At 39.5% G+C, this 24,971-nt stretch overlaps 1 protein-coding gene across 9 annotated transcripts in view; it reads left to right on the top strand.

Annotated features, from left to right (window-relative positions):
- Positions 1-24,971, top strand: part of NRF1 (nuclear respiratory factor 1) — a 118,808-nt gene that overhangs the window by 75,760 nt on the left and 18,077 nt on the right. For all 9 annotated transcript variants that reach the window (XM_025045826.1, XM_025045825.1, XM_025045824.1 and 6 more), the window contains 4 exons: positions 523-720; positions 1,313-1,414; positions 7,280-7,437; positions 13,889-14,013. In XM_025045826.1, the coding sequence (XP_024901594.1) occupies positions 523-720; positions 1,313-1,414; positions 7,280-7,437; positions 13,889-14,013 (583 nt within the window). The remainder of the gene's footprint in view (positions 1-522; positions 721-1,312; positions 1,415-7,279; positions 7,438-13,888; positions 14,014-24,971) is intronic.

Here is a 24,971-nt window from a genome sequence, read left to right as displayed (position 1 = left end):
GGAAGGAAGGAAGGAAGGAAGGAAGGAAGGAAGGAAGGAAGGAAGGAAGTAAGTTAGGAAGTTAGGAAGGAAGTTAGGAAGGAAGTTAGGAAGTTAGGAAGTTAGGAAGTTGGCCAGGTCTGCTGATAAAAATGAAGAAACACTAAACTAGATGTCATTCCTTACTTTTTCTGCATATTTATTTTCAGTTAGCTTGGAAATTTACTGAGAATCTTAATATAGAATTCCTGACAAAAGAATCACCTTCTTTTTGTGAGTTGGCCTCAGGTTAGAACAGGATATGAAACCCGAAAGCTAAACCAAACTTTGGTTAGGTAGGAAGGAACCAGTGGAAAATCTTTGGTACGTGGCCCTGAATTTCTTTGTGTCAGAATCAGTCTGTGGGCAATAATCCTGAGAGTTCACTCTGTATGAGGTTTGTTTCGATTTGGTTTGATAAATAAGCAGCTGTTTATTCCATAGTGGGATTGAATAACCAACATTTTTGTGACTTACCGTGCTTTTCTGGTCTTTTGGTGACAGGTTTCATGGACCCAAGCACTACGGACCATAGTTAAAAACTGTTATAAACAGCATGGGCGGGAGGACCTTTTGTATGCTTTTGAAGATCAGCAAACGCAAACACAGGCCACAACCACACACAGTATAGCTCATCTTGTACCATCACAGACCGTAGTCCAGACCTTTAGTAACCCCGATGGCACGGTCTCCCTTATCCAGGTGAGTAAACCTTGTGGTTACCAGACTGGTTCCTGCGGTGAATCAGCGGGCACCACTCTTCCGACTGGAGAAAATAATTCTCTATGCAAACTCTCGTATGAACTTTATATCATTCCACAAGATCTCCCTACCTAAAATTGATTTTTCAGTAACATTTTAAATTGTTTGCATTTTGCTAAATGCAGAGCTACAGATAGCTTTTCCGGACATTTCCCAAACAGAATACTATAAAAATGGCTTTTTACTGTTTTTCCCTGTCAATGGCCAGGAAATATTCCTTCTGAATTGCCTCTTCTGAGGTAAAATAAGATTTGTTGGTAGATAGGGAACCTCTGAAATTCAAATTGAGGAATGAGTAGAAAGTTGGTTGTACAGGTGGTGAAATGTGATAGCTTCTAATACTGCTTTATCTAGTTTAAGTAAAACTCTGAAACTCATGTTAGTGTCTGGGATATGATTTTAGTAACTCACTTCATATTACAAAGCATATTCTTGTTATCTGTGCTGAATTGAGATTAAATGAATCTCAACTTAGGAGTAAGGAGGAGTAGAAGAATTCACCACTGACACCACTTTCCATGTTTTTCTTTAGGTTGGTACAGGGGCAACAGTAGCCACATTGGCTGATGCTTCAGAATTGCCAACCACAGTCACTGTTGCTCAAGTGAATTACTCTGCTGTGGCTGATGGAGAGGTAAGAAAGAGGATTCTGTCTGCGTCTTCTTAAATACATGAATGTATGGGTGAAGGAGAAGTGAGGGTCCAGAAGATGAAGAGACTGTAAGTAGCCTATATATCTGTAGCATTATTTTATTTAAACCTTTGAAAACATCAGATCATGACAGTTTTGCAAAGTATCTTATGCTGTGTATATTAATTATTATAACAGTTGAAATTCATAGATTTTTATAATTTAGACCTGACTACCAGGAACTTACAGTTTTACATTGGCAATATAGCATTTTATATAATACATAATAAAATAGGATTATCCATTTAATACTCTTATGCTGTGAATCCAACAAAATTTAATCTTTGGACATTATGAAAAAAATTAGATCATTAAAATTGGAGCTGACTAAACCATTCTTTGAAGGAATAAATATATTTGTAAATCAGTAGACATGATCTGCTACATTTTAAACATGCCTTTGAAAAGGCTTCACAAGAAAATTTTTCCCTGCCAAAACCAAGGTGATTATGGGATGTTAATCTAAGGTAGCTAACCTTTATTGAGTACTTGGTAAACTAAGCATTCAACCCTATGAAGTATAAGCTCTGTTATCATCTTCACTTTATAGATGAGAAAACTGAAACATAGCAGTCGGGTGACATGCCTAGAGTCTCAGAGTAAGTGTTGATGCTGGATAATGCATTTATAAAAATGTTCTCTAGGCTCTGAGCCATCAGTGAAGTTTAGGAAAGGGTTCATTAAGTCACCGGGCTTTTCCCCTAAAGCGCGGTGTACTCCTGAAGTTTGAAAAATAGCCAACAAATGTCAAAAGGCAGTATCAGAACTAAAGCTAAAATTATCTGACCCTCATTCAAAACCATGGAGTATTTCTACTCAGAACAGCACAAAGTCACTTTCATTTGTGCATCTCAGAAAAGGGACAGAACTGATAAAGATCTCATTCATGGCTAGCGAGATAAGAGAGAAACACAGCCGGGCTCCTCCGTCAGCCAACATATATGAGCCCCTGTTGTGCTGCAGTTGATGTGTTGATTTACACAGGTATTCGGCTCTCAAGGAGCTCCTGTCTAGTGGGGTGAGAAATGTATACATGAATGAACTGTGGTCCAGGCTCTGAGCAATGCTGCAAAGTGGTCTGTGCCTTCTGGAGAGAGTGTCTCCAGCTAGGGAATCTGGGAGGTTTGGGGCAGGAGCATTTGGTTTTTCAGTGTAGAAAGGTAAAGGTTAACAGATATTTACTTTTATAAATGTATAAACATCATGGAAGAACATGGATTAGCTGAGGGAAAAATATGTCGGTCCCGAAACACTAAAACTAGAGAGCACTTCTTGAAGTGCTTTAGGTCAAGAAGATGGTGATAGGTACGTACACTTATGAGATATGTTTCTTTTTGACTTAGTCAAAGTTATCAACCATATCTCCCTACCGAACATTTCCTGGTGCTACTTAAAGAAAGTAATTTTGTGTTTCTTAAACACTTCTCTAGAGACTAATTCATTGAAACCCGTTTTACTAAATAACTTCACATACTCAAAGGTAATTAACATATTCAAAAGTCATCTATTGTTGGAGTAGGTGAATAACATAAATAGCTTGTTGGTAAATACCCAAATTCAGTCAGATTAAAAAAAAATTCTAACTTTCCACACTTCTAGTGAAACAAAAAGGATACGAAGAGAAGCATAGATTATTTCAAAAAGTGACAAAACGTTACAGCTGTTATAGTATGATTCTGTTTGCCTTCCGATTTCTGCTCGATATTACTGATTGTTAGCATCTTAGTTTTGAGCCATAAGAATCGCAATTCATCAAAATATCTCACGGACTTGGGGCAGGTAAGACCACATCAAGCCAATGAAACATTATATCAGGTGACTCAGTAAAAACATCCTACTGCCTTGTATTTAGCATCTTTTCTCCCAAGGAGCCAAAAGTATTTTATAAAAATAAATGATACCTATATTTTCAGAAGTTGTAAGGTCATTTTGTTAACCCAGCCCTGCAAGTGAGGGCTCTTACATTGGACCACATCACCCTGGTTAGTTACATTTGGTTACATTTAGTCCAAATTTGGACTTTTGGGGGCTTGTCTCTTCTGGTAACATATGGTTTCCCAAATCTGTTTGGGTACTCTCTGTGTGCTGAGAATACCCAATAATCTAGGTAGTTACAAAGCAACAAAAAAAAAATCTCTAACTTTAGCCAGTTTAAAACTAATTAGGACACAGAATAAGGTACATAGACATTTAGAAATGAACAAGGAAAGAATTTCAAAATAATATGAAATAAACTATATATATTGATTTCAAAATATTTACAGTTTCAATTTTGATAGCAATTTACAAATATAAATGGATTTGAGAATATATTCTGTCTGATAAGACCACCAATTAGTATTGGTGATGTTAATTTTAATTACATCATGTGTCAGAAAAGTCAAAATTTGAAGTGGAATGGTATCTGGGAATAATGGTATATATGATTCTGTTAGAAAAAGAAGAAAAAAAATGCAAAGATATTAGAGACATGAGTTTTAAACTGAGCCATCAACACATGTAAGTTTTGAAGTAGCGTAACTTATTTTAGGTGGGCTTTTTAATGAATATCAATTTATCTGAAATATGGGTAAGCTGAAGAACAAATAGGAAAATAAGGACTATTTTCTTCATCCACCCATTCAGCATACGAACACTTTCTGCCAGGCACTGTAGGTACTACCAACACAGGAAAATAAAGACACACTTGCTCTTAAGGAGCACTCAGGTTGGTGGTAGAGACAAACGCATCACAGAACAATGACAAGGAGATAAGGATCGAGTAGACTAGCCCAAGATGCTGTGGAACACAGAGGCTAGGCCCTGAACCTGGTTCTGTAGGGGAGTGGAGTTGTCTCAGCTCCTTCAGTCTCACCTGAACTCAGACTGGAAGAGTGCACAGGAGGCAAAAGCTGCAAGGATGGGAGGCCTCATTCCTATCAAAGGGAGCAGCACATACAGTGCATCCCACTGTGAAAGTGTGGAAGAACCACATGTGGTTCACTATAGCAAGAGAGGGGAGAAGAGTAGCCTCAGTTTGAAGGGCCTCACTGTCATGGGTCTCTCTCAGAAAAGCATAGAAGCTAAACTATACATCCTCTGAATATCTTTCCTCCTAGGGCTTGTGGCCCTTTCTTTAGGACATGGAACTATACAGTGGCTCTCAACAGATAGAAAAGGAGAGCAAGAGCTCAAGCAAACACAACTGAGACTCAAGAGTAGGAATTCCAAGGATGCATTAACACTTAAGCTGATTTATTTATTACTTGCTGTTATTCTGAATAGAAATCTTTATCTGCTTCTTTTCCTACTTTTTCTCCACCCTTTACCGCCACCCATGAATCTTTCATGCCTATAATTTAACTTCCTTAAAGTATACTGTATATCAGGGGTCCCTAACCCCCAGGCTGCTGACAGGTACGGTCCGTGGCCTGTTAGGAACCAGGCTGCACAGCAGGAAGTGAGCAGTGGGCAAGCGAGGGAACCTTCCTCTGTATTTGCAGCTGCTCCCCAGCACTAGCATCACCTCCTCAGCTCTGCCTCAGATCATCAGGCATTAGATTCTCATAGGAGAACCGGTCCCTGGTGCCAAAAAGGTTGGGGACCGCTGCTATATATGGCAACATTTTAATACCATTTTTGCTACAGATATAGTTGTAACTAAATGCGTGTATATTAAGTTGCTGCCATTGAAGTATAAGTACTTGAGAGAGCTGTACTAGGCCAAGCTCAGCAGAGGGTTGGGCAAAATGTAGAGGGGCAAATCTGGAAAGAGGGAGACTGTTTAATGGCAAAAGGTGACAGGGCTGGCCAGCTTCTGCTGATGTTTTGAATTGAATCATTGAACCTCCGAATTGTCAATATAACTTGCCATCTAAAGTGGCATTGTTTGCACCGATGCTCATTGAAGTAATGAGATCAAAGAGATAAAACCTTGAGAAGTCAGAGTTTTGTGAGTTCCTGAGTGGGCGACTTTGCAGCTCCAAGGGAAGGGAATAGGATATCTCTGTCTCTTAGTGTCAGACCCTGAAGATTTGTTGGCACAATTCACTGCCTATGAAAACCCAGGCCAAATACTAAGGTGGCTCACAGGAATGTCTTGTTCTGGGAGGCTTTTGACCAGCATTCTGAGAAGCAGCGTCATAATCTGTGTGGTAATAGAGCCAAAGTAGGAGGCATTTTAAATATCTACCTCTCCTAGAGCTTGTGGCATTTCTTTGAGATACAGTAACATGTAGGCACAAGTTAACCACTCACTGACCCAGCAATGTAAAGCAGGAACAGCAAGAGCTCCAGTAAGCACCGCTAACGTCCTGACGACCCGAGTCTGTGGAAGTATTTTACCTGAGGTGATTGATTTATCACCTACCATATTTTAGAATAGAAATTGCTTTCCCTGCCCTGCTGCTTTGTGTTTTTGAGAGAGAATAATTAATCAACCAGTGGTTATTGAGCAAAATGCACTGAAGTAGTTAGAGTCAGGTACCCAGAACTAAGAAATCTCTAAATGCAAAGCATTGTACTAAAATCAGTGATTCTCAACCAGGAGAACCCCCACATACACCTCTCAGAGAGGACAAGAGGCACTGTTTGGACATATTTTTAATTGTCATAACTGGGGAAGCTGTTACTAGCATCTGGCAGGTAGAAACCAGAGATGCCGCTAAACATATTGCAATACACAGGACAGTCCCCTACAAGAAGTGTTAATAAGGCAGGGTTGAGAAACCCTGTGCTAGCTCTAGCAAAGCTGAATTCTAATCTACTCTATCACCAGATGGCGAGTTATTTCATTTTGTTTCTTCATAATTTCTCCACACTAAAAGGAAAACTGGGTTTACACATTAAAAAAATTATTTACTGAATTTGGTAGTTTCCATCAAAAATAAAAATAAAAAATGACTTCGATATGCAATTCCACCTCAGGAATTTATAAATAGATTCATGTAAAATATACAAAGTAGTATATGAGGATATTCATCACAGTACTGTTTATAATAGCAAAAGACTGGAAACTGCCTAAATACCCATTAAAAGGTGGCTGGTTAAATAAATCATGGTGTATCTGTATTATAATACAATGCTGTGCAGCCATTATTATGAATCATGAATGAATGAAGCAGTTTTATACATTCCAAAATAGAATCATTTCAGAGATGTATTATTTGTGAAAAAAGCAAGGTGCAAAAGTATATGTAGTATATACTGCCATTTTTATTTTTTAAAAGGAGGGAATAGAAAGGGGGAAGTAGGAGTGTGTGTGTGTGTGTGTGTGTGTGCACACACGTGTGTAAATATGCTTGCACAATGAGAGAATATCCCTGCAAAGACGTAAAGAAATAAGTAACAATAGTTGCCTTTGGGCAAAGGGTCTGGAGTTCCCTTGATATACTTTGAATTTTTTCAGAATTACATTTATGGCCTAAATTAAAAATTTTTGAATAGATAACATTGATAATTCAAAAATTATTTGAAAGCATACAGTGGAAAATACTGCTTTCTGTCTCCTATTCAAGCTATTCATTCCTAAAACCCCCACTCCCACCCCGGCCCCAACACACTGAGGAACATGTTTTCAGTGGTTTCTTTTCTGTCTTTCTAGAATTTCTTTACGCACATATAAGCAAGTTCAAATACATATTGTAATTCTCTCCCTTTTCACACAAAAGATCGCATACTAAAAATCCTGTTCTGCACATTGTAGGTCATGTTAATTTAAAAGTATTTATGTATTTAGCTGAGCACATAGCATTTAATTAGAAAGATGACTTAACAATTATAATTCTTTTGTGACTTTGATTCTTTACTATCATGTCCTTTCTGCCTCAGGTGGAACAAAATTGGGCCACGTTACAAGGAGGTGAGATGACCATCCAGACAACGCAAGCATCAGAGGCCACCCAGGCAGTGGCATCATTGGCAGAGGCCGCAGTGGCAGCTTCTCAGGAAATGCAACAGGGAGCTACAGTCACCATGGCACTCAACAGGTGGAGGCAGGGGTAGGGGGAACAAATGAGGGTGGCGAATCTGTCCCTGTCTACGGTTGTAGAAAAATGTTATACCTCAGTTTGTCACAATTGGCAGTTGGAGCCTAATACTCATAGTCCATAGGATATTGTAAATTGGGTTATAATCGGCCCTCACCCACCCCATTCCAACTGTACCCCACCCCCAGCAACCAGTCCAGCTTTTCTGACTTCCAGCCCGAGTCTGTTGATCAAGGGATATGGGTCTCTTTTGCTTTATCCCATTCTGTGCCTATTAATAGACCAAAAGCAGCAAGGTTGAATTTTTTTTTAAAGGGGCTAAAGCAGCAGTTCTCCAACCTTTCTGGCACCAGGGACTGGCGCGCCTATGAGAATCTAATGCCTGGTGATCTGAGGTGGAGCTGAGGCCGAGATGCTAGTGCTGGGGAGCGGCTGCAAATACAGTTGAATCTTCGGTTGCTTGCCCGTCGCTCACCTCCTGCTGTGCTGCCCAATTCCTAATAGCCCACAGACCAGTACCAGTCTAGGCAGCCTGGTGGTTGAGGACCTCCGGACTAAAGGATATAATAACAAATCAAAAAGCTTCAGGACTGATTTTCCTTTTACCCTACAAAAGAAACTGATTTTTGTTAGGGGTATTAATCCATGTTTAGCTGATTGAGAACTGATTTTACTGACATTTCAGGAAATGTTTTTCCTTTGCTTATCAATGACTTTGCAATAAAATAAGCTTCAGGTTTTGGGGAAAAATAATTGGAATTTTTCTTCAGTTATGTTTAGGAAGGGTGCTGCAGAATGGGATATTCTAGTAAGGGATAGTTTCCAAAACTAAATAGTCTTGTTTCCTGCTTGGTTCCATCTACTGGTTGTTGACAGAAAAGATCATCTCCATATCATTCTTCTTTTTCACTGCTGACGCAATTTTATTTTCGATGGACCCAGGCATTTTAACTAATAGCTAAGGGTGTGGATCTTGAAATCAGACTACCTGGGTTTGAATCCCAGCTTTTGTCACTAGCTGTTTGAGCTAGGGTAATTGACTTGAACTCAGAGCCCAGGCCTCCTTCTTCTGTCAGATGAGGGTAATAACTACCTACCTTGTAGGATGTTGAGAGAATTGGAAGATTCAGTGCACGTGAGACCCTTAAATCAGCTCCTGTCCCAGGGGAGCACTGCTGTTATAATTGTGCACAGTAGCTGTTAGTCTCCAGTAGTCACTGAACTCTTGTGACGTGCCAGCACTCAGCTGGGTAAGGTTGTGAATAGAGTGCTCTAAAATATAGTGTCTCCCTTCAAGGAAACCATACTGTTTGGGAGATTGAGTTAAGATTTGTCTGTTCACAACTGCTTACAGTGAGATGAGATTAGAAATAGAAGGCCAGTTAGGAAGAGGCAATCCAAGTGCAATTTGTTAAAGGCTTAGAAACTAAAGCAGTAAGAATGGAGTAAAGTGACTGATTTTGAAGAAGTGTGGCCAGGACTTGGTTGACTAGGTATAGAAAACCAAAGTGCACACACGCTTGTCCTCCCTGAGTTACCCACTGAGTGCCTGAGTGACCTGGAATTGAAACTTTTTTTCTTAGCCCATTAAACCATGTCACTTTTCAGTAACATGAAAGTCTTATTTGATTCCTCACACTTTGGCCCAATCCCACTCCTTCCTTCGGGAGAGGACACACAGATAAACTTCTTGAAAGTCATGGCCAGAGAGAGAGCCTCCCTCTCTTTTGCCTGGTGACTTCTCACTGTAGCATGGGGCCTAACTGGCCACCATTAAAGACCAGCAAAACTGGATTCCATTGAGCCAGCACCTTGGATATTCCCGTGAAGTGTGAGTGTCCTGGGAACCCTGTACATCGTGGAAAATATGAGGCACATTCTGGCTCCCGTTAGTGTCAGGACCAGAACTTATTTCTAAAGGCAGGGAGGGTAATGGTTTCCCCTGAGAGCTTGTTAACAAACTCAGGTGCAGCTGAGGCGGCTATAGTGTTTACTCCAAAGGAAGGAGAATGTGTTTCACTGTGGCATGTCAGAGGAGTAAAGAGATGTTGAAATCTGTTTGCAATCAGATAGTTCAACGCCAGATGAGTGCTGGGGGATGGTGTGTTGCAGCCTCTGCTGCGGGTAAAGAAACCAGGCACGGCAGCAAACACTAGACTACAGCAGTTAGGGGAACCTCGGGGCTTTCTGATTCCAGGAGAGGTAACTCGCTGTCTAAGGGCAGGAGGATCGGGCTCGAGACACAAGCCTTTGGCGTTTGCTTCTCTGTCGGATGAGAAGCACTCCCAGCCTCTCCACAGAATTTGTTGCTGGAAGTCATCTTAGTGAAAAACACTGAAAAATCTGGTCTTCATTCCTCTGGTAACAAAATGATTTCATAAAGCTGCTCCCTTTTAGCCTGTCTCTGTTTCAGGTGCAGATGGGACAAGCATGGTTCTCTAATAATCACCTGCACCTCTGCTGCGCTATAAACAGCAGATGTGAGCACAGAGTAAGGAGAGGCAAACTGCATGCAATGGCAGGTGGAGAAGAAGAAGCAGTGGGGCTCCATCATCTGTTAGCAGGGAAAAGGGCATCAGGACAGATGCAGGACAGACTAGTTTTTCAACCACGCCGTTAAGAGTTTTGTGTACCAAGTCAGAACAAGGGCCCTGGGCTCAGACAGCCTTTAGCCCAACCTGGCATTATAATTACCCAAAGGGGCTATGGAGAAATTGTCATTAAAATATCTGGAAACTAGTTAATTTTAATTATTTTCCAAGTACATAATAAATCAACACTTTTAGAAAGGAGATGGGGAGAGAATCAACGTGAATAAATGAAGAAAAGAGCATCACAACAAAAACAAAAATAAAAACAAAAACAAAAAACCAGTAGAGCTATTCAGCCTGAGCAACCAAAGAGGAAAGAAAGTGAAATCATTTGGTCGTTGTGATTCAGTGATTAATTTCAAGTTTCAGTTTGTTGATTAAGCTGCCCTAATTTATACTCCCTCTTAAAGAAATTCTTCCACAGAGTCAGTACAGTCCTTGCATATAGAAATACATGATAAATATTTATAGACTGAATCTACAGTTGCCCTAGTAGAAATTTACACTGTGTTACTGACACCGAGATAATTTTTACTGTGTGTCTACTACGTATAGTGCTGTGACTCAGTGCTATGGGGAAACAAATGCTTACGATGGTTTCCTCTTCTCAAGGAATTTAGAGTTGCTATTCTTCTGCTGTGAAGACTTTGTTTAAAAAAAGAAGTAAATCATATTTTTAAGAAAATAATTACCGTTACCTCTTTTTAAAAAAAGGAAATACTATTGACTTAAAATTAGAGATATTATTAAAATAAAATATGGCTTTAATATATGAACTGGTATTTATTTGTCCAGTAAATGGGATGGACAACCAAGATTAGAAATCCTTTCTGGAAATGGAGGGCAGGTACTGTGCAACTGCTTCTTTTTCCTGTAGAGAAGTTTGGACACTTGCAGATAAAAAGTCTTTGGAAAGTTCTCATTTGTAACTGATCGGGGGATCACTTTTGTCAAAAAATTGTGAAGTGGTAGCTTAGAGACATTTTAATCCCTACTCATCTTTTAAGTAACGGTAATCTTTTTCTAGCAGTATAGTTTGATCATTTCCTATGAAGTCTAGTGTAAGTGGTTAGAATACATTTGGAAATAGATCTGCCAACCACAAGAGTCACCATGGTCTTTATGCCTCATGTAAAAGATCTGTCATTGCTGCTTTGCCTCTGGCCCCTGACGGGACAAAGTAACCTCACTGGCCCGTGGACCTGTTATCTCCGGCAGACCCCTCACCCCTGACATCCCAGGTTGCTTTAGGTTGTTGCTGGTTCACAGCTTTTCTTCTACCTTGCCATATTTTAGAAAGGTATTAAAGAAAATGACTTCAAATATTTAGAGCTTCAGACATAACAAAATGGGTGTGATTGGGTACAGATATACCTTCATGTCAGGGCTTGGGGAGCTGCCCTCCTGGTCATCGCCTGTGAAATTCCACACTGCAAGCATGTGTCCAGGGTATACAAGAGTGGTGGGACATCACCTTCGATGGTCATAGAAATAAGATTACTTTAAATTGTGATACCAAATATGAGGGATGAGTAGTCTCTGGAGTAACCTGTAAACCAAGATCCTGTTTCCATGTAAACAATTCTCATACATAGCTTCCTTCAAATACCTCACAGCTACGGCTTTTCCCAAAGAATATAGTTTTCATCTTTCCATGAAGACTCAAGTCAGAGTATTAAATATCTTATCATTAATCACTGATAGCTGGATACTGTAAAACTGGCCAGTAGTATTATTCGACACAAGTTTCTTAGAAAAATATTAAAAGTGAAGGATCTAGGCACTAAGTCATACTTTATATTACTATCTCTGATAAGTACTTATAAGGCCCTTTGAAATATAAAATGTACAGAATAGCCTTAGTAGTAATTCTAGATCAAGGGTCCCCTCTGGCTCTAAATTCATGTTATAGATACTGCGGAATGACTGGCTGTGGGTTTCAGATCACCAAGAAGTGTGTTTTGGCATAGAGGGTTATCTTAGCTTTTACATGGGCTGCATAAAATTCTATGATTCTGTTCAGCTTTTTGCTCAACCTCAGTTACGTTCTAAAATTTTTTATGGAAACAAATCAATTTGAAATATGTAATCATAACCTTGAACTAAGTCAAAAGAAGCCTACAAATTAAAAGTTGTCATAGCGAAACGACTATAAAAGGGAGAAAGTCAGCACTTTTGTATTTATTGTTTTGAATTAATGTCAAAGAATATTTACATGGGAGAAATACAATGTTAGGTGAAAAAAGGCAGGCTATAAAACTGTGCAGTATAATTATTATCTATTTAAAGTTGTGTTTTAGATGGGAAGGAAATAATTATCTCTGATATTTTTAATTTTTTATACTTAATGAAATTTTCATAACCTGTGTTTATTATTGGGAAAAAATGACTTTTAAAACAGAGACATACAAATTTTAAAGCAAAGAATGGAGTAAGAAGGGGAGAATTTTCTATTTAATAAGATTTTTCTGTTCACCGCATTTCTTTTACTGTTTCCTAGAATCCTTATAGTGACCAAGAATTCTACCCCAAGGGAATGATTATGTCCGTTGCTTTACTTGTCTGCTGACTCTGTTAGATGAAAGTGACATTGTTGAGTTTGGTACTTGTTGCTTTGCCCACAGTTGTGACATGTTTACCAACCAGTCCACAGCCCCTCGCCCACCCTACCTATAGCTTGTGATTGTGAGATGACTGCCATAGTTACGGCAAAGCCTGTAGCTCAGTCGACTAGCTTATTTGCTGTCAAATCCAGGACTTTGTCCACCTGTGCTAAACTAAATGACTTCACCTCCTCTACTCTATGCTCACTTTTGAGACTCCCTCAGTAACTGCAAAGTGGTACCTGATACTTTCCCAGGAGAGGAGCCGAATTAATGTGGTTTTTTTTTTTCTTTCTCTAAATCATATTTTAACATTGCTGAAATTTGGATGGTAAATTATAATCTTAAAATCGTCAGGAATTTTTTTTTTTCTTAAAGACAAAATAGTAGTACATTTTATAGTTGTAGCATCATAGAATCAATAAAAATGGGTATTCGTGCATATAGTAAAAGCATAGCAAGAAAAAGGGAAAAAATGGGACACAAACTGGTAGAATAGTGCTAACTATAAACATGGTTAATGTCTATTCTACAGAGCATTTGCTTTGCAATGAAGGGAAGTTTATTATTTTATTGTGTTTCTAGAGTCAAGGACTTTGGGCTTATATTGATAATTTTAAAATTTAAGTCTTAATTTAGTGTTGCCTGTATATACAGTAAGGCAAAGAAGAGTTGGACTTTACAGGATGTTAGTCAACCATTACTTTACATTTGAAATCATGGATGTAAACCATATTGTTATTCTTTGATATTAATTAAATAGCAAGTCCAGGTTGCTGACACTTCATATTATCATCCATCCTTGGCTATAAAAGGGCAGTTTCAAACGGTCTGCCTTGTGTTACTGTAAAGAGAGAAGAAAAAAAGAAAACCTGTGATTGACAACCAAAATGGCTTTTGCATTGTGAATATAGATCAGAGTTTCCACTATGGCTTGCAAGCACTCAATTGATATTGATACAGAAGAGACTATAATGAGTGTCTTCTATCCTCAAACACCCATTTCCTAGGTTTAAAGAAAATCTCACATTAAATTTATAAATAAATAAGACTTGGGATTTCTCTAGCTATTTTTATTATCATTTAAAAATTATTCTGGCTCTGTCCAGTCGCACTGGAATCATGTATTTTGCTGGTAGGCTCACAACTCTGGAGTCAGTAGGTCGAAAGAAGGGTCAAAAGGGTGGTTTCTCTTGCTGCAGTGCTGTACCTTTATTCAACGTACGCACCCCCTCTCTCCTATTCTTGTACCCGCAGTGAAGCTGCCGCCCATGCTGTCGCCACACTGGCCGAAGCCACCTTGCAAGGCGGGGGACAAATCGTCTTGTCTGGGGAAACCGCAGCAGCCGTCGGAGCACTTACTGGAGTCCAAGATGCTAATGGTAAGAGAGCATAAATATTTTATTGAATTTCTTCCTCATTTCCACTTAAACCTTCATGACATGACTGACAACAAACCCTTCATAAAGAGGTTGAGCTTTGATTTGAGCTTTTCTTTATTGGTAGGCAATTGATGCCTCAGAAAATTCTAGGAGCCTCTGCTTCCTTTAACTAGTAGGAGACTTAGGGTTTCCTGGGGGGAAAAATGCCGTGGGACTGGCTGCTTAACTGAATTGCTTATTTGAAAAGTGACTGTTTTGCTATGGCAGGACTTGCTGAGAGGTACTTCAAAATATGCCGTGGGGCATATTTTATCCTTACTCTCCCATGGGGTAGATCAATGTCTTTAATGTAGCAGACTCTCCCAGGAGTGGGTGGGTGCATCGTGGTGGGGTGGGATATTCTGACTATCTTGAGAAAGGCACCACCCTGTCACCGCAGGATCAGCCAGCAGGCTGTGATAAAGGTGCTTTTCTGGCGGGTGCTGTGGGTTCTGCTTCCTGTTAAATGTGGCCTCGCCAAGGACCTCTGGATTTAGCCTTCTTCCCCAGCTCTTTGACTTCCTGGATATTGATGATATCCTGAATAAATGAAAGAGAAAAAGTTCATAGAAATATGGTATCAAAAATTTACAATGGCAGCCCAGCTCTTTGGACCTACTTTGGCAGGCTCTGAGAGCCAGTCGCCAGGACTTAGGCTGCCCAGGGGAGTGCCTCAGAGGTCTGGGTCAAAGGGGAGGACCAGCCCTGCTCTGTGGGACGTAATATGTGATTGCTTGTTAAACTGTAAAACTGAATTATGTTTATAGAGTTAATTTCTCTTTTTTTTGACATTTAAATATAGTACTGTCATTTGTAGCTTCAGTAGGTCAAATTAGTACTCTTTTTTTTTTTTTTTTCAGTTACAGTTGACATACAAAATTATATTAGTTTCAGGGGTACAACATAGTGATTAGACATTTCTATAAGGTACTCTGTGGTTTTGGAAATTTATTGTTTAAAGTCCTGGAAAGAGGATAGATAATAACATACATTTATTTAGGTAGAAAGTTCCTTAATGGCATTAATGGCTGAAAAAAAGTCCCTGGTACCTTTTTTTTTTTTTTTTTTAAGGGTAGTCCCTAAGAATTGAATAAGATTTTAGTTGGAAAAGCCTTTGAAGAAAGACACAATGCTGTGTCTGTGTCCTCTTTTGAAAGTGAGAAAAAGAGAGTACTTCTGTCCCCCAGAGAAGAATAACATAGGAAATGTAAAGAGCCATTGTGGCTCCTGAGAATCATTTTATGTCAAAACAAAGCAAAACAAAAACAAGGAAATATCAAATACCAGAACTATAGCCTGCTTTTTCTGTAGGGCTAGGGGCTTCCATGAACTAAACCAAACAGAGATAGAGTTTGTCTTAGCCAGAACACTGCAGGGTAAAGTGCATGTCATAGCCATGTATGTTCAAAATTAAAAGGACTATAGATACTATTAAGGAAAATCTCCCTTTTTAGCTGAATCCTTCCCCTGTCTCCTTACTTTTTTCTTCCCTCATCTGAGTCTAATCTACCTTGAGCAAAAAGTAGGATATCTGGCTATGTGACATTCTTCTGAAGTGTGATTGCTGTTACTCACTATGGAACTGCTGAAAATACTACTCTGTGTGGGTTTGATAGGAGACTTTTTTATCTTTTCTAATAGTCTTAACCTGTCTGGGCAAGGAGAACAGATTGCTTTATAGTTCTGGCCTCCTCCCCAGCCTACCTTTTCGGATGGATGAATGTATAGGTAAGTGTAGGGCTAGGACCCTCAGGATCTCTGGCCAAGTTAAGACCTGTTCAGCCATAGGATAAAGTTGAACCACACCCGCCACTATTGATTCCTGAAAGCTGCCTCTTTTTAGTGGCTTTGGGTTGTGTTGTATTGATTTCAAGTTGCTGGCTGCGTACGTGTTAGAATTCTGGTCTACATCCTAAAAGCCAGTAGTTCCCCAAAGCAGGCCATCCCCAGTTTGTGACTGTCCACACGTGCTGAACTCAGACTTGTGAGCCCGAGTTACCTTCTCTGCAGCTTCTCTATATCAGCTAAGACCATTGAGTTGTGCCTTATCCCGGCAATTATAAGTGAAGACTATATTGGAAATCCAAAGAATGAATCTAACATTGGCTATGATCCAAATAATTCTGATGCTCCGTCTGTCTTCTGACATTCTTACCTATAGTGCTATAGCATTTACTCTGTGACTGGAACCTGATTTTTCCCATTTAACCAGCCAATTTGGTACCTAGCTAGGCTTTTAAGAGTTCTCTTTTCATCATTCTTTCAGATTGTGTCTTGTTACCAATATTTGTCACTTCTGTGATGACAAGCTTATGGAGTCTGCCAGTAGACCAAGTTCATTATCAGGAAGGATCAGATGATAGCAGAACAAGGTGCTCTTTGCAAACAGAAGCTACTGGGGGAAAAATACATCTCGGATTCTAGAGTAGCGTTTAAATAAAAATCCTAATAGCAGATGACTCTTCTAAGAGCAATTTGGATATTGTTCAGCCTGAGACAAAAGGAGTTTCAGCATTTTCTGGGATAGAGCTAGAGGGTATGGAGGACTCCATTGATAGAGTGTACTGACCAGTGAGAGATGGCTGGGGCAGTGTGTGGATGTGAAAGCAGTGTCCTATAGGACAGTGGTTTTCAAATTAAAGATAATGAATGCCCCATGCATGGAAGAAGTTCAAATTCCAGGTCAGCAAGGCAGACCTGACGGAGACCTTGCACCCTGAAGACTTCCCCTTTTTCCTGGACCCTACCCCACCCCAACACTAAAGGGACTACTTAGGCACTCGCATTACTTTATTTCATTTACGTTCTCCCTTCTTTAATTGTAAATGAGTCTTTGTACTCCCAGGATGGAGTTTCATGGTTTGGTTCAACTTAAAGATTTTCACAAATGCTTTGCTTTTCATTGAAATATAGAGAGAATTGCCCTAGTCTGGGAAAGGCCTCTGGAATTATTCCTTCCTTTATCTCTTTTTTTCTTTTCTTATTTATCACAGTTATTCCTTCCTTTTTCCTCCCAGCACACCTTAATACAAGAGGCTGTACAAACTTTTAAATGCCCGTTGGTTTCCCCTCACTCTGCCCTCATAACCTAGAGCCCCTGTGCCGATGGATTCCGGGCCGTGAAGGCGTGTTCACGCAGGCTCGAGAGCTCTTTGAGTGATACCACCTTTCACCCAACCCTGCCACCCACTACTAGCAATCATCAGGGAACCAGATATACAGATCTTTTCTCTTTCTTCCTATTTCAGCAAAAATAATGAAAAATTAGAATTATCTTGGCACTTGGCCACCTCAGAAGTGCTCTTACGCCTGAGATTTTATTGCAGACTCAGGCAGATATCTTTCATTCCTAAAAGCTAGATAGGGGAACAAAACAGATAACAAGTTCTTAGTTAATCAATAAAGTTAATGGGACTCATCTGCTTCAACTGTTGTCCCATCAAACCTCTTAGTAGAGCTACTAAGAAAGTATCAACATTTTCTAAAATGGCTGACACTTTTTCTAAAGTTGCTCACGTAAAAATGGGAGACATAGCTTTTGCTGGGTTTTTGTTGCTGTTGTTTTTGTTTGTTTGGTTTGGTCTGGGTTATTTGGTCCTGATTACAAAAATCATCCATAATCCTACTACACAGAATGTTAATATTTTGAATTTTTAAAATATGGCCTTTTTTTCCCCATTCATAAAAATTTTTAACCTAATTAGTATCACATCTGTACTCTTTTATAACTGATTTTGGAAATCTTAACCATTTTCATGTCATTAAACATATTTTTAAAGATCACTTTACTACTTTGATACTTGCTGGTATATTATTCATATGAACCAATTCCCTGTTGTTGTTAATTTGTTATTAATAATTTTATAGTAAAAATAATGCTGCTTATCTTCACACAGAATCTTGCCCACATCTCTGATTCTTTACGCTCTGCACGGCCTGTAATTGCTTGTGCTTCCAGTAGCATCATCAAGAACCTGCTTCCTTGCCCTTCACCAACACTGGAGAGTAGCATGAGTTACTCTTTTTGGGAGGCCTGTTTAGTAGATAATAAGTTGTATCTTGTTTTAATTTGCATTTTTATATTAGTGGTAGATATTTTCACTTTTTTTCTTCATATTTTTATCTATATTTTAGTATTTGTTTATTTGTATTCTTCACCCATTTTTCTTTTGGAGTCTTTATTTTTCTTTTATTGATTTAGAAAAACATTTCATATATTAGCGATATAACTTCTTTATTGTGTGTATTGCAAATCATTTTCTCAGTTTATTTTTATTTTACCTCCATTTTTATTTTCTTAATTATTTCTCTTTTACCTTTATGTTTACATAGACCCCAGATCAGATAAATATCTAACTATATGCCAGTTTTTCTATGGTCTCATTTTTAAATACTACAAAATATCTGGAATTTATTTTAGTAGATGGCATTAGGTAGGAATCTGATTGATACTCCCCACTCCCCCTACATAATCTAATTATTCCAGCACCATTTATTCCATAAAAAGATTGAAATCTGTCCTTTCTAGACTGATTTGAAATGTCATTTTTATCATACTCAGAATTCCTAAATAGACTGTATAGGGTCTCATGTAGGGCTCTTATGTTTTCATTCATCTATTTATTTGTTTTATTCTTTATACCGTAGTATTTTTTATTGTGGTATTATTATTAGCAGTTTGTGAAAGGCCTATCTCCAAATTGAAAAAAAGTCAATCAAAATTCCAGAGAATTTTTTTTTTTGGGCGGGGGGGTTAATTTTAAAGTTTATACAGAAGAATAAGTCTTTAGTCATTTAGTCATTTTAGTCATTTTTTAAAATCGTACCAGGACTTTTAACAGACCTCCTAACAAGATGTAAAATTCACTAATGTAAGTTTCCTCCTCCTCTTCTGCCCAGCTCTCCCTGGGGCGGGGGATGTAGTCTTTGGTTGTACCCTGGCCATGGCTACTGAACAACATCTTGAAGTGTGAATTTATTTTTTAAAAACCATCCTGGGAGTATTTCTTTTTGTTTTAGTGATAGAGGCTATGCTGATTTTATATATACTAAAAAATTATGGTGTAGAAATTGTATGTAAGTTTAATGGATTAGGGGGTTAGGTGATTTATGATGCTGGGAATTAAGGGTTCTGGGGAGTGTTCATCTTCACAGAGATGGACCAGGGGTGGAAAGCAAGTGCTCTTATTGCTGCCGCGATGAAGTGAATAGTGAGACACTGTCTCTGCAATGGTGTCCATTTTCTTAAGACCAAACCAGGTTTGTCTTTCTAGACTAAGAAACTGTAGCTGTCTATTTGTGTATGCAGAATTCTTTGGAGGCTCATGTCCTGCACTTTGAAATTTTAATTTGTCCCCCCTCCCTTTTTTTCCAACTTATTCAGTTTCTTTTTTTATATACTATAAATGATAGTGAAGCACACCCCACTTATGGAATACTCCAAAACAGGACATCAGCGATCTTTTCCACTATTCACATTACAATCTGTCTCTAAATTCCATTGTCCCATTAATTTTATTTAACATTTATATAATGCTTGCTGTGTACAAGTACTCCACTAAGTGTTTTATATGTTAACTTATTTAAAACTCAGAATAACCCTTTGAGATTAACATTATTATCCCTATTTAATATGTGGGGAAACTGAGACACAGGTTTACTGACTTGACTAGGTTCACACAAAGAGTGAAATTTAATTCAGTCAACTTGTTTTTAAACCACTCTGCTATGTTGCCTTTGATGTGAGTTGTTTTCTGCCTGGACTGCACAAATAGAGTGATAACTGTTTCCTGATGTTGAACAAATAAGTTTAGGAATGTCAGGCCTCTCTCTTCACCCTGCCAGAGGCTGCTTGCCTTTGTGCAGTTTTGCCACAGTGCCTGTCTGTTCCCAGCTGTGGAGATGCTTTAGTGATTTCTGATGCCAAATGCTCCCCTGCCCAGCAAACAGTCCTCCCCTCTGAGCATGCACGAGTGAATGTGAGCACACAAACGCACACACACAGGCTTCCCTTTGCTAGCCTGGAGGAGCCCATTGGTCTGTGTTTCTCCAGTTGCAAAATTCACAGAACCAACCGTTCAGCAGCTGGCTGTCAGACTTAAGTATTTTCAGTGAGCAGATCACTTTGCAATCAGTGAACATATCTTTTTATTTTCATTTGATTGAGGAGAGATGGGTGAGTGCAATTTAGAACCAGGGGATGTTGGGAGGAAGTAGATGATGTTCAGAAGGAAGTAAACTGAGCCTGGAGGGTTGTTTCCTCACCTCCTGGAAGCCCCTGTCCCAGCCCTCCTGCTACCTTTCAATTTATTCTAGGGTTCTCTCAGCCTTCCCACCTGTCTCTAGGGAAGTAGAGATCAAGGTGGTGGGACTGGGGAGTGTGGGAATGGGCTCAGGACAGTGTACATTTCTGCGTAGAGCAAGCTGGTGGCTAATTTGCTTCCTCTACTCCTCACTGCGCCATCCCCCTGGCTCTGCCTCCAGCCCTTGATTGGGTCCCCGCGGAGAGTTTGGAATGTACGTCCTTCTCCTCTGCCCAGCACCCAGAGACCATCTATTACCTGTGCTGTCCTGGTTAAGACCTGGGACCAGCTACCTTTCTCATACCCTCAATGAAGGGAAATAGACTAGAGGGCTGGGTCTGTTTAAAAATTAAAGCTGATTACAAGGCACTAACATTATACTTACAGAAAAAGCAGCCCTTCTCATTTCTCTTCAGTGCAATATGTCCCTCTTCTTTCTGGCCCGGCCCCAGCAACAGTCCTGCTGCTGAGGATCCCCTTAAGATTCCTCAACATAAAGTTTCCTACAAATAAAAGACCCCACTCAATCTTGCTGCACTGTAAAACAGGCATACATTTTACTACCTATTCCAACTACCAAATCAAACTAAATCAATTTTATAATTTCTTTTTTAAAAAATCCTATCTTCTTTTCACAATAAACATGTTTTTACCTTTCTACCTCCCTATTTTTCTTTGACCTTATTTTAAAACTTTCTAAAGTATGTGTTTCCCCAGTTGGATTTAATCTCAACTGTGCTCATTGGAATACCTTTTTTAACAATTGATCCTTTGAGCAAGAGGAATATAAGAGTAGATAGATGAGGATAGAAACATGAAGTTCAGATAAAGGGAGCATCGTTCTTGGGTGCAGTCCCTGCATGAGAGATTGGAACACACGTTTCTATTCTGCAAGGCCTCCCAAGTGAGACAAAATGGCCAAAAGGTCTGTTCTGTACTGATTATAAAGAGGTGAACCCAGTTTTGTCTGAAAAAGTCAATATGTGTATTTAATTTTCTCCAAAAACCTACTTTATGTGTGTTATAAGACTATTAGGATATCCTTAACCTAGGGTACCCTGAGAAATTCTATACAAGAAATTTTTGTATTTTTCTGGGATCTGTAGCTTCAGTCAGTTGTACAAATAGATCAGAGACATCTCCCATCTCCTCACCTCTCCCCCCAAAAAGATTAAGAGCCTCTGCTATAGAAGGTGGTAGAGTCATTTAACTTCGAGGGTATCTAGTACAGCACTGAGAGTAAAAGGAGGGGCAAAGGGAATGGGAAGACCTGCAGGCCTAGCTAGATACTCTAAAAGCTGCACCATTACCAAGCTCTGTGATCTTGGGCAAGCAAATTAACCTCTCTGATCCTTAACTGTAAAATTAGTTGTGAGCATTAAATAAAATGATTCCTGTAAAGTGCTAAGCACAAATTAACCTCTCTGATCCTTAACTGTAAAATTAGGATAATCATAAGGTAGTTGTGAGCATTAAATAAAATGATTCCTGTGAAGTGCTAAGCGCATAGATACATCATAAACATGAAATTATCATCAGCTATCAGCATCAGTTTCTTCTCCAGCCTTCCCTCAAATACATTAAGTTGCACAGAGAACACTGTACTGTTGTGGACCCTGCTTTCTTGTCTTTAGAACACATCCAAAAGCTTACCTTATGCAGTTGAAGGGTTTATGCTCCAGAGGTGACTAAAGTGAAAATGGGAATAGATCGGAAGCCCTTTCTGTAACCTTGAGTGAAGGAAATTGAAGGAACTTTGAAGGTGACATTGTTCAGTGGCTCCTGCATTTGGTTACATCGTGCTCCTTGGGCAAGGACAGCTATGCTCTTCCAGCACATAGTTTGCAGTGGTTACTATGACCTTTGTCATTCCTAAGGGCATCTCTTTAAATCTCACAACTGCATTATATTTCAGCTTCCATCATGGGGGTGACTTTCTTCACTCTTCCCTTATTATCATCACTGCCATCATCTGTTATTACTTATTACATGTCCTCCTTTTCCAGCTCTTCTTTAAAAAATGAGATGAAATGCCAGTTCTCATCTTGATAAACTATAAACTGCATCTCATTCTTCCTTTTTCTGTGCTCTTCATCCTCTGGAAACATTAGTATATGGACTTGTTCCCAAAAGAGTCAGTGGAGATGTAAATGTTAAATTATTTTAGGAAATATGTCAGTGTTACTCCCCCAAAAGGGTGCTGATAGGCTTCTCTAGAGTGCATTCAATCACTTTCGCCTCAGTATTTTAATTAAAGCTTAAATAAATGTGTTGAATAAATTGTAAGAGTGCATTTTCAGTTGCAGTAAAGCATGATAATAGCTTTAAAAGATGTTGCACTCTTTGATACTATGATGCTGTTTGTACCTGTAATCCAAAAACAGTGAGTTCAGTGCCCCCAGGACCTGAAGCAGGCAGCCCCGAGCTGCAGCGCTGTGTGTGAGCAGAGAATCTCAGGCTGCAGGTCCTCCTGAAAGTCCCCAAAGAGCAGTACCTGTGGCGGCTGTGGGTTTTTACGCCTCCCTCCTGTAAAGTATTTGGTCTTCTTTCCCGCTGATGGGGAGACCTGAAGGGAAACTAAGATCCTAGGATGCTGTCAGACCAGGCTGAAGCACTGCCTATCTGTAAGAAAAAGCAAATGAAGATTCATCTGTGTTATGGCTGTGTCTCCTTTGGAATCACAGGCCTTCTTTAAATGGAGCGGGGCATACTCAGAGACCTGAAAAGATTACTTCTTAGAACAGATAAGATGAGAAGAGCTCTGAGTTGTGGCTCAGAAAGAAAAGGGGCCTGCAGCTGGGGCTGACTGGGGACCTGCAGCAGTGGGATGGATGCAGCACCTCAGAACAGGACGCGTCACGGTGTCCCCCGTGGGCCCCTCTGGGAGACACGCTTTCTTTGCAGACAGTGTAGACCTCATTTAAGTCTGCTAACCATCAAGATGAATGGTTTTCATTTATCTTAATGGAAACATATTGGTAGATATCACACCAGGAAAATAACCGTTTTAGTTTTGCTGTTTTTGCCTTTTAACTATAAGCATTGAGCATAATTATTTAGGACTTTCATCTTTTTCTTTCTTCCTCCAGTCTTTCTTTTTTTTTACTACTACTACTGTTACCACCACCACTGCTACTGCTAAGCAAGCTCTCTGTGCATTATTCAACCTGGGCGTAAAGAAGGTATCAAACAAGTGAAGTGATTCTTTATTATTCATCTGATTAAACTTAGTTGGTGCGGGTCACTATTTTTGCAAGATTGTTTAAGGAATGGTCATAACCATATTTTTACTCATTTTAGAAGATAGTGTCATGATAAATCTTAGCAGAGGAGAACAAATAAATAGTGTTAAAACCAAGTCTTAAGGTGTGCTGTCCAATAAGGTAGCTGCTGGCTGTGTTGTGGCTATTTGAATTTAAATGCAAGTTAATTAAAGTTAAATAAAATTTAAAATTCGGTTACACCAGCCATGTTTTAAGTGTTCAGTAACCATGGCTTGAGGTACTGAATTTTTCATTGATTTTTAACTTATTCGTATTTAAATTTAAATAGCCACGTGTAGCTAGCGGGTACTGTCATGGGATGTATAAATACAGAACATTTTCATCATTGCATAAAGTTCTGTTGGGTGGTGCTGATCTAAAGGCCAGAGGAGAAATTCTGTGGTCTTCTGACAAGTCATGCCCACTCTGTACAGAGGAGGACAACACAAATACTTTATAGCCTTGCCTCCCTGTGACCTTCTCAGCTCATGGACAGCATGGCTTTGCTTTAAAAGAGAGAAGGAAAAAAAAAAAAAACTACCATGTGACTGCAGTAATCCACAGCCAGTAAACAGCTGGGCAGCAGGGTTTCCAGAACTGGCCTATTTTTGTGCACCGCAGAGTCCCAAGCAGGAAACCCTGAGATAGGAGGCAGTGGCGGCACTTAGACCCACTTCCTAGTCCCTTTATTCCCCAGGACACTCGTACATTTCCACTTCGAAGCCCCACAAGTACAAATTTCTCTTCCGGGATACAGGCATCTTCAGGCCAGGCTCTCTCATGGATTTATAGTGACCCTGAAAAGGATCAAATAAATATCCAGGGCCTGGTGGGTTACAAGGCTAAAAGAAGCCATTACTATTGGATGAATTTTAGATTTCACCCGAAAGTGATGGCTTCTTCTTTAATAGTAATGAAGCATGGCTGCTTCTCAGAAATGGGAACATGGAGATGGGTGATGGGGCTCTTGATTCTAGAATACCGAAAGGCGTTTACAGTTCTCTGCCCCATGTGTGTTACCCGCCCAGCTCTGTCACGGCACTGAAGCTTGTCCTCCTCCCTCCTCCCTTCCAAATGACCTCTTGAATTCCAAACTGCCTTCCAGAATAGTTCTCAGAGGGAAATGGCAGTTTTTCTGACTCTTCAATTTCCTACAAGGGAGATACGTTGATGTCACCAGTTTTAGGGACAGCAGACAATATTTAATCCTATTCTCTTTAGTGCCTGGGGTATCATGAGCATGCAGTAACTCTAACTACTACCACTGTGAATATTAAACACTCACACTGAATTGGAAGGAAATTAATCTTCTGAGGGTTCACTGTTAGCACTTCAGGGACACATTCTGAGGATC

This window comes from Pteropus alecto, unplaced genomic scaffold, assembly GCF_000325575.1.
Source record: "Pteropus alecto unplaced genomic scaffold, ASM32557v1 scaffold22, whole genome shotgun sequence".
NCBI lineage: Eukaryota > Metazoa > Chordata > Mammalia > Chiroptera > Pteropodidae > Pteropus > Pteropus alecto.
This window is presented reverse-complemented; position numbering and strand designations above follow the sequence as displayed.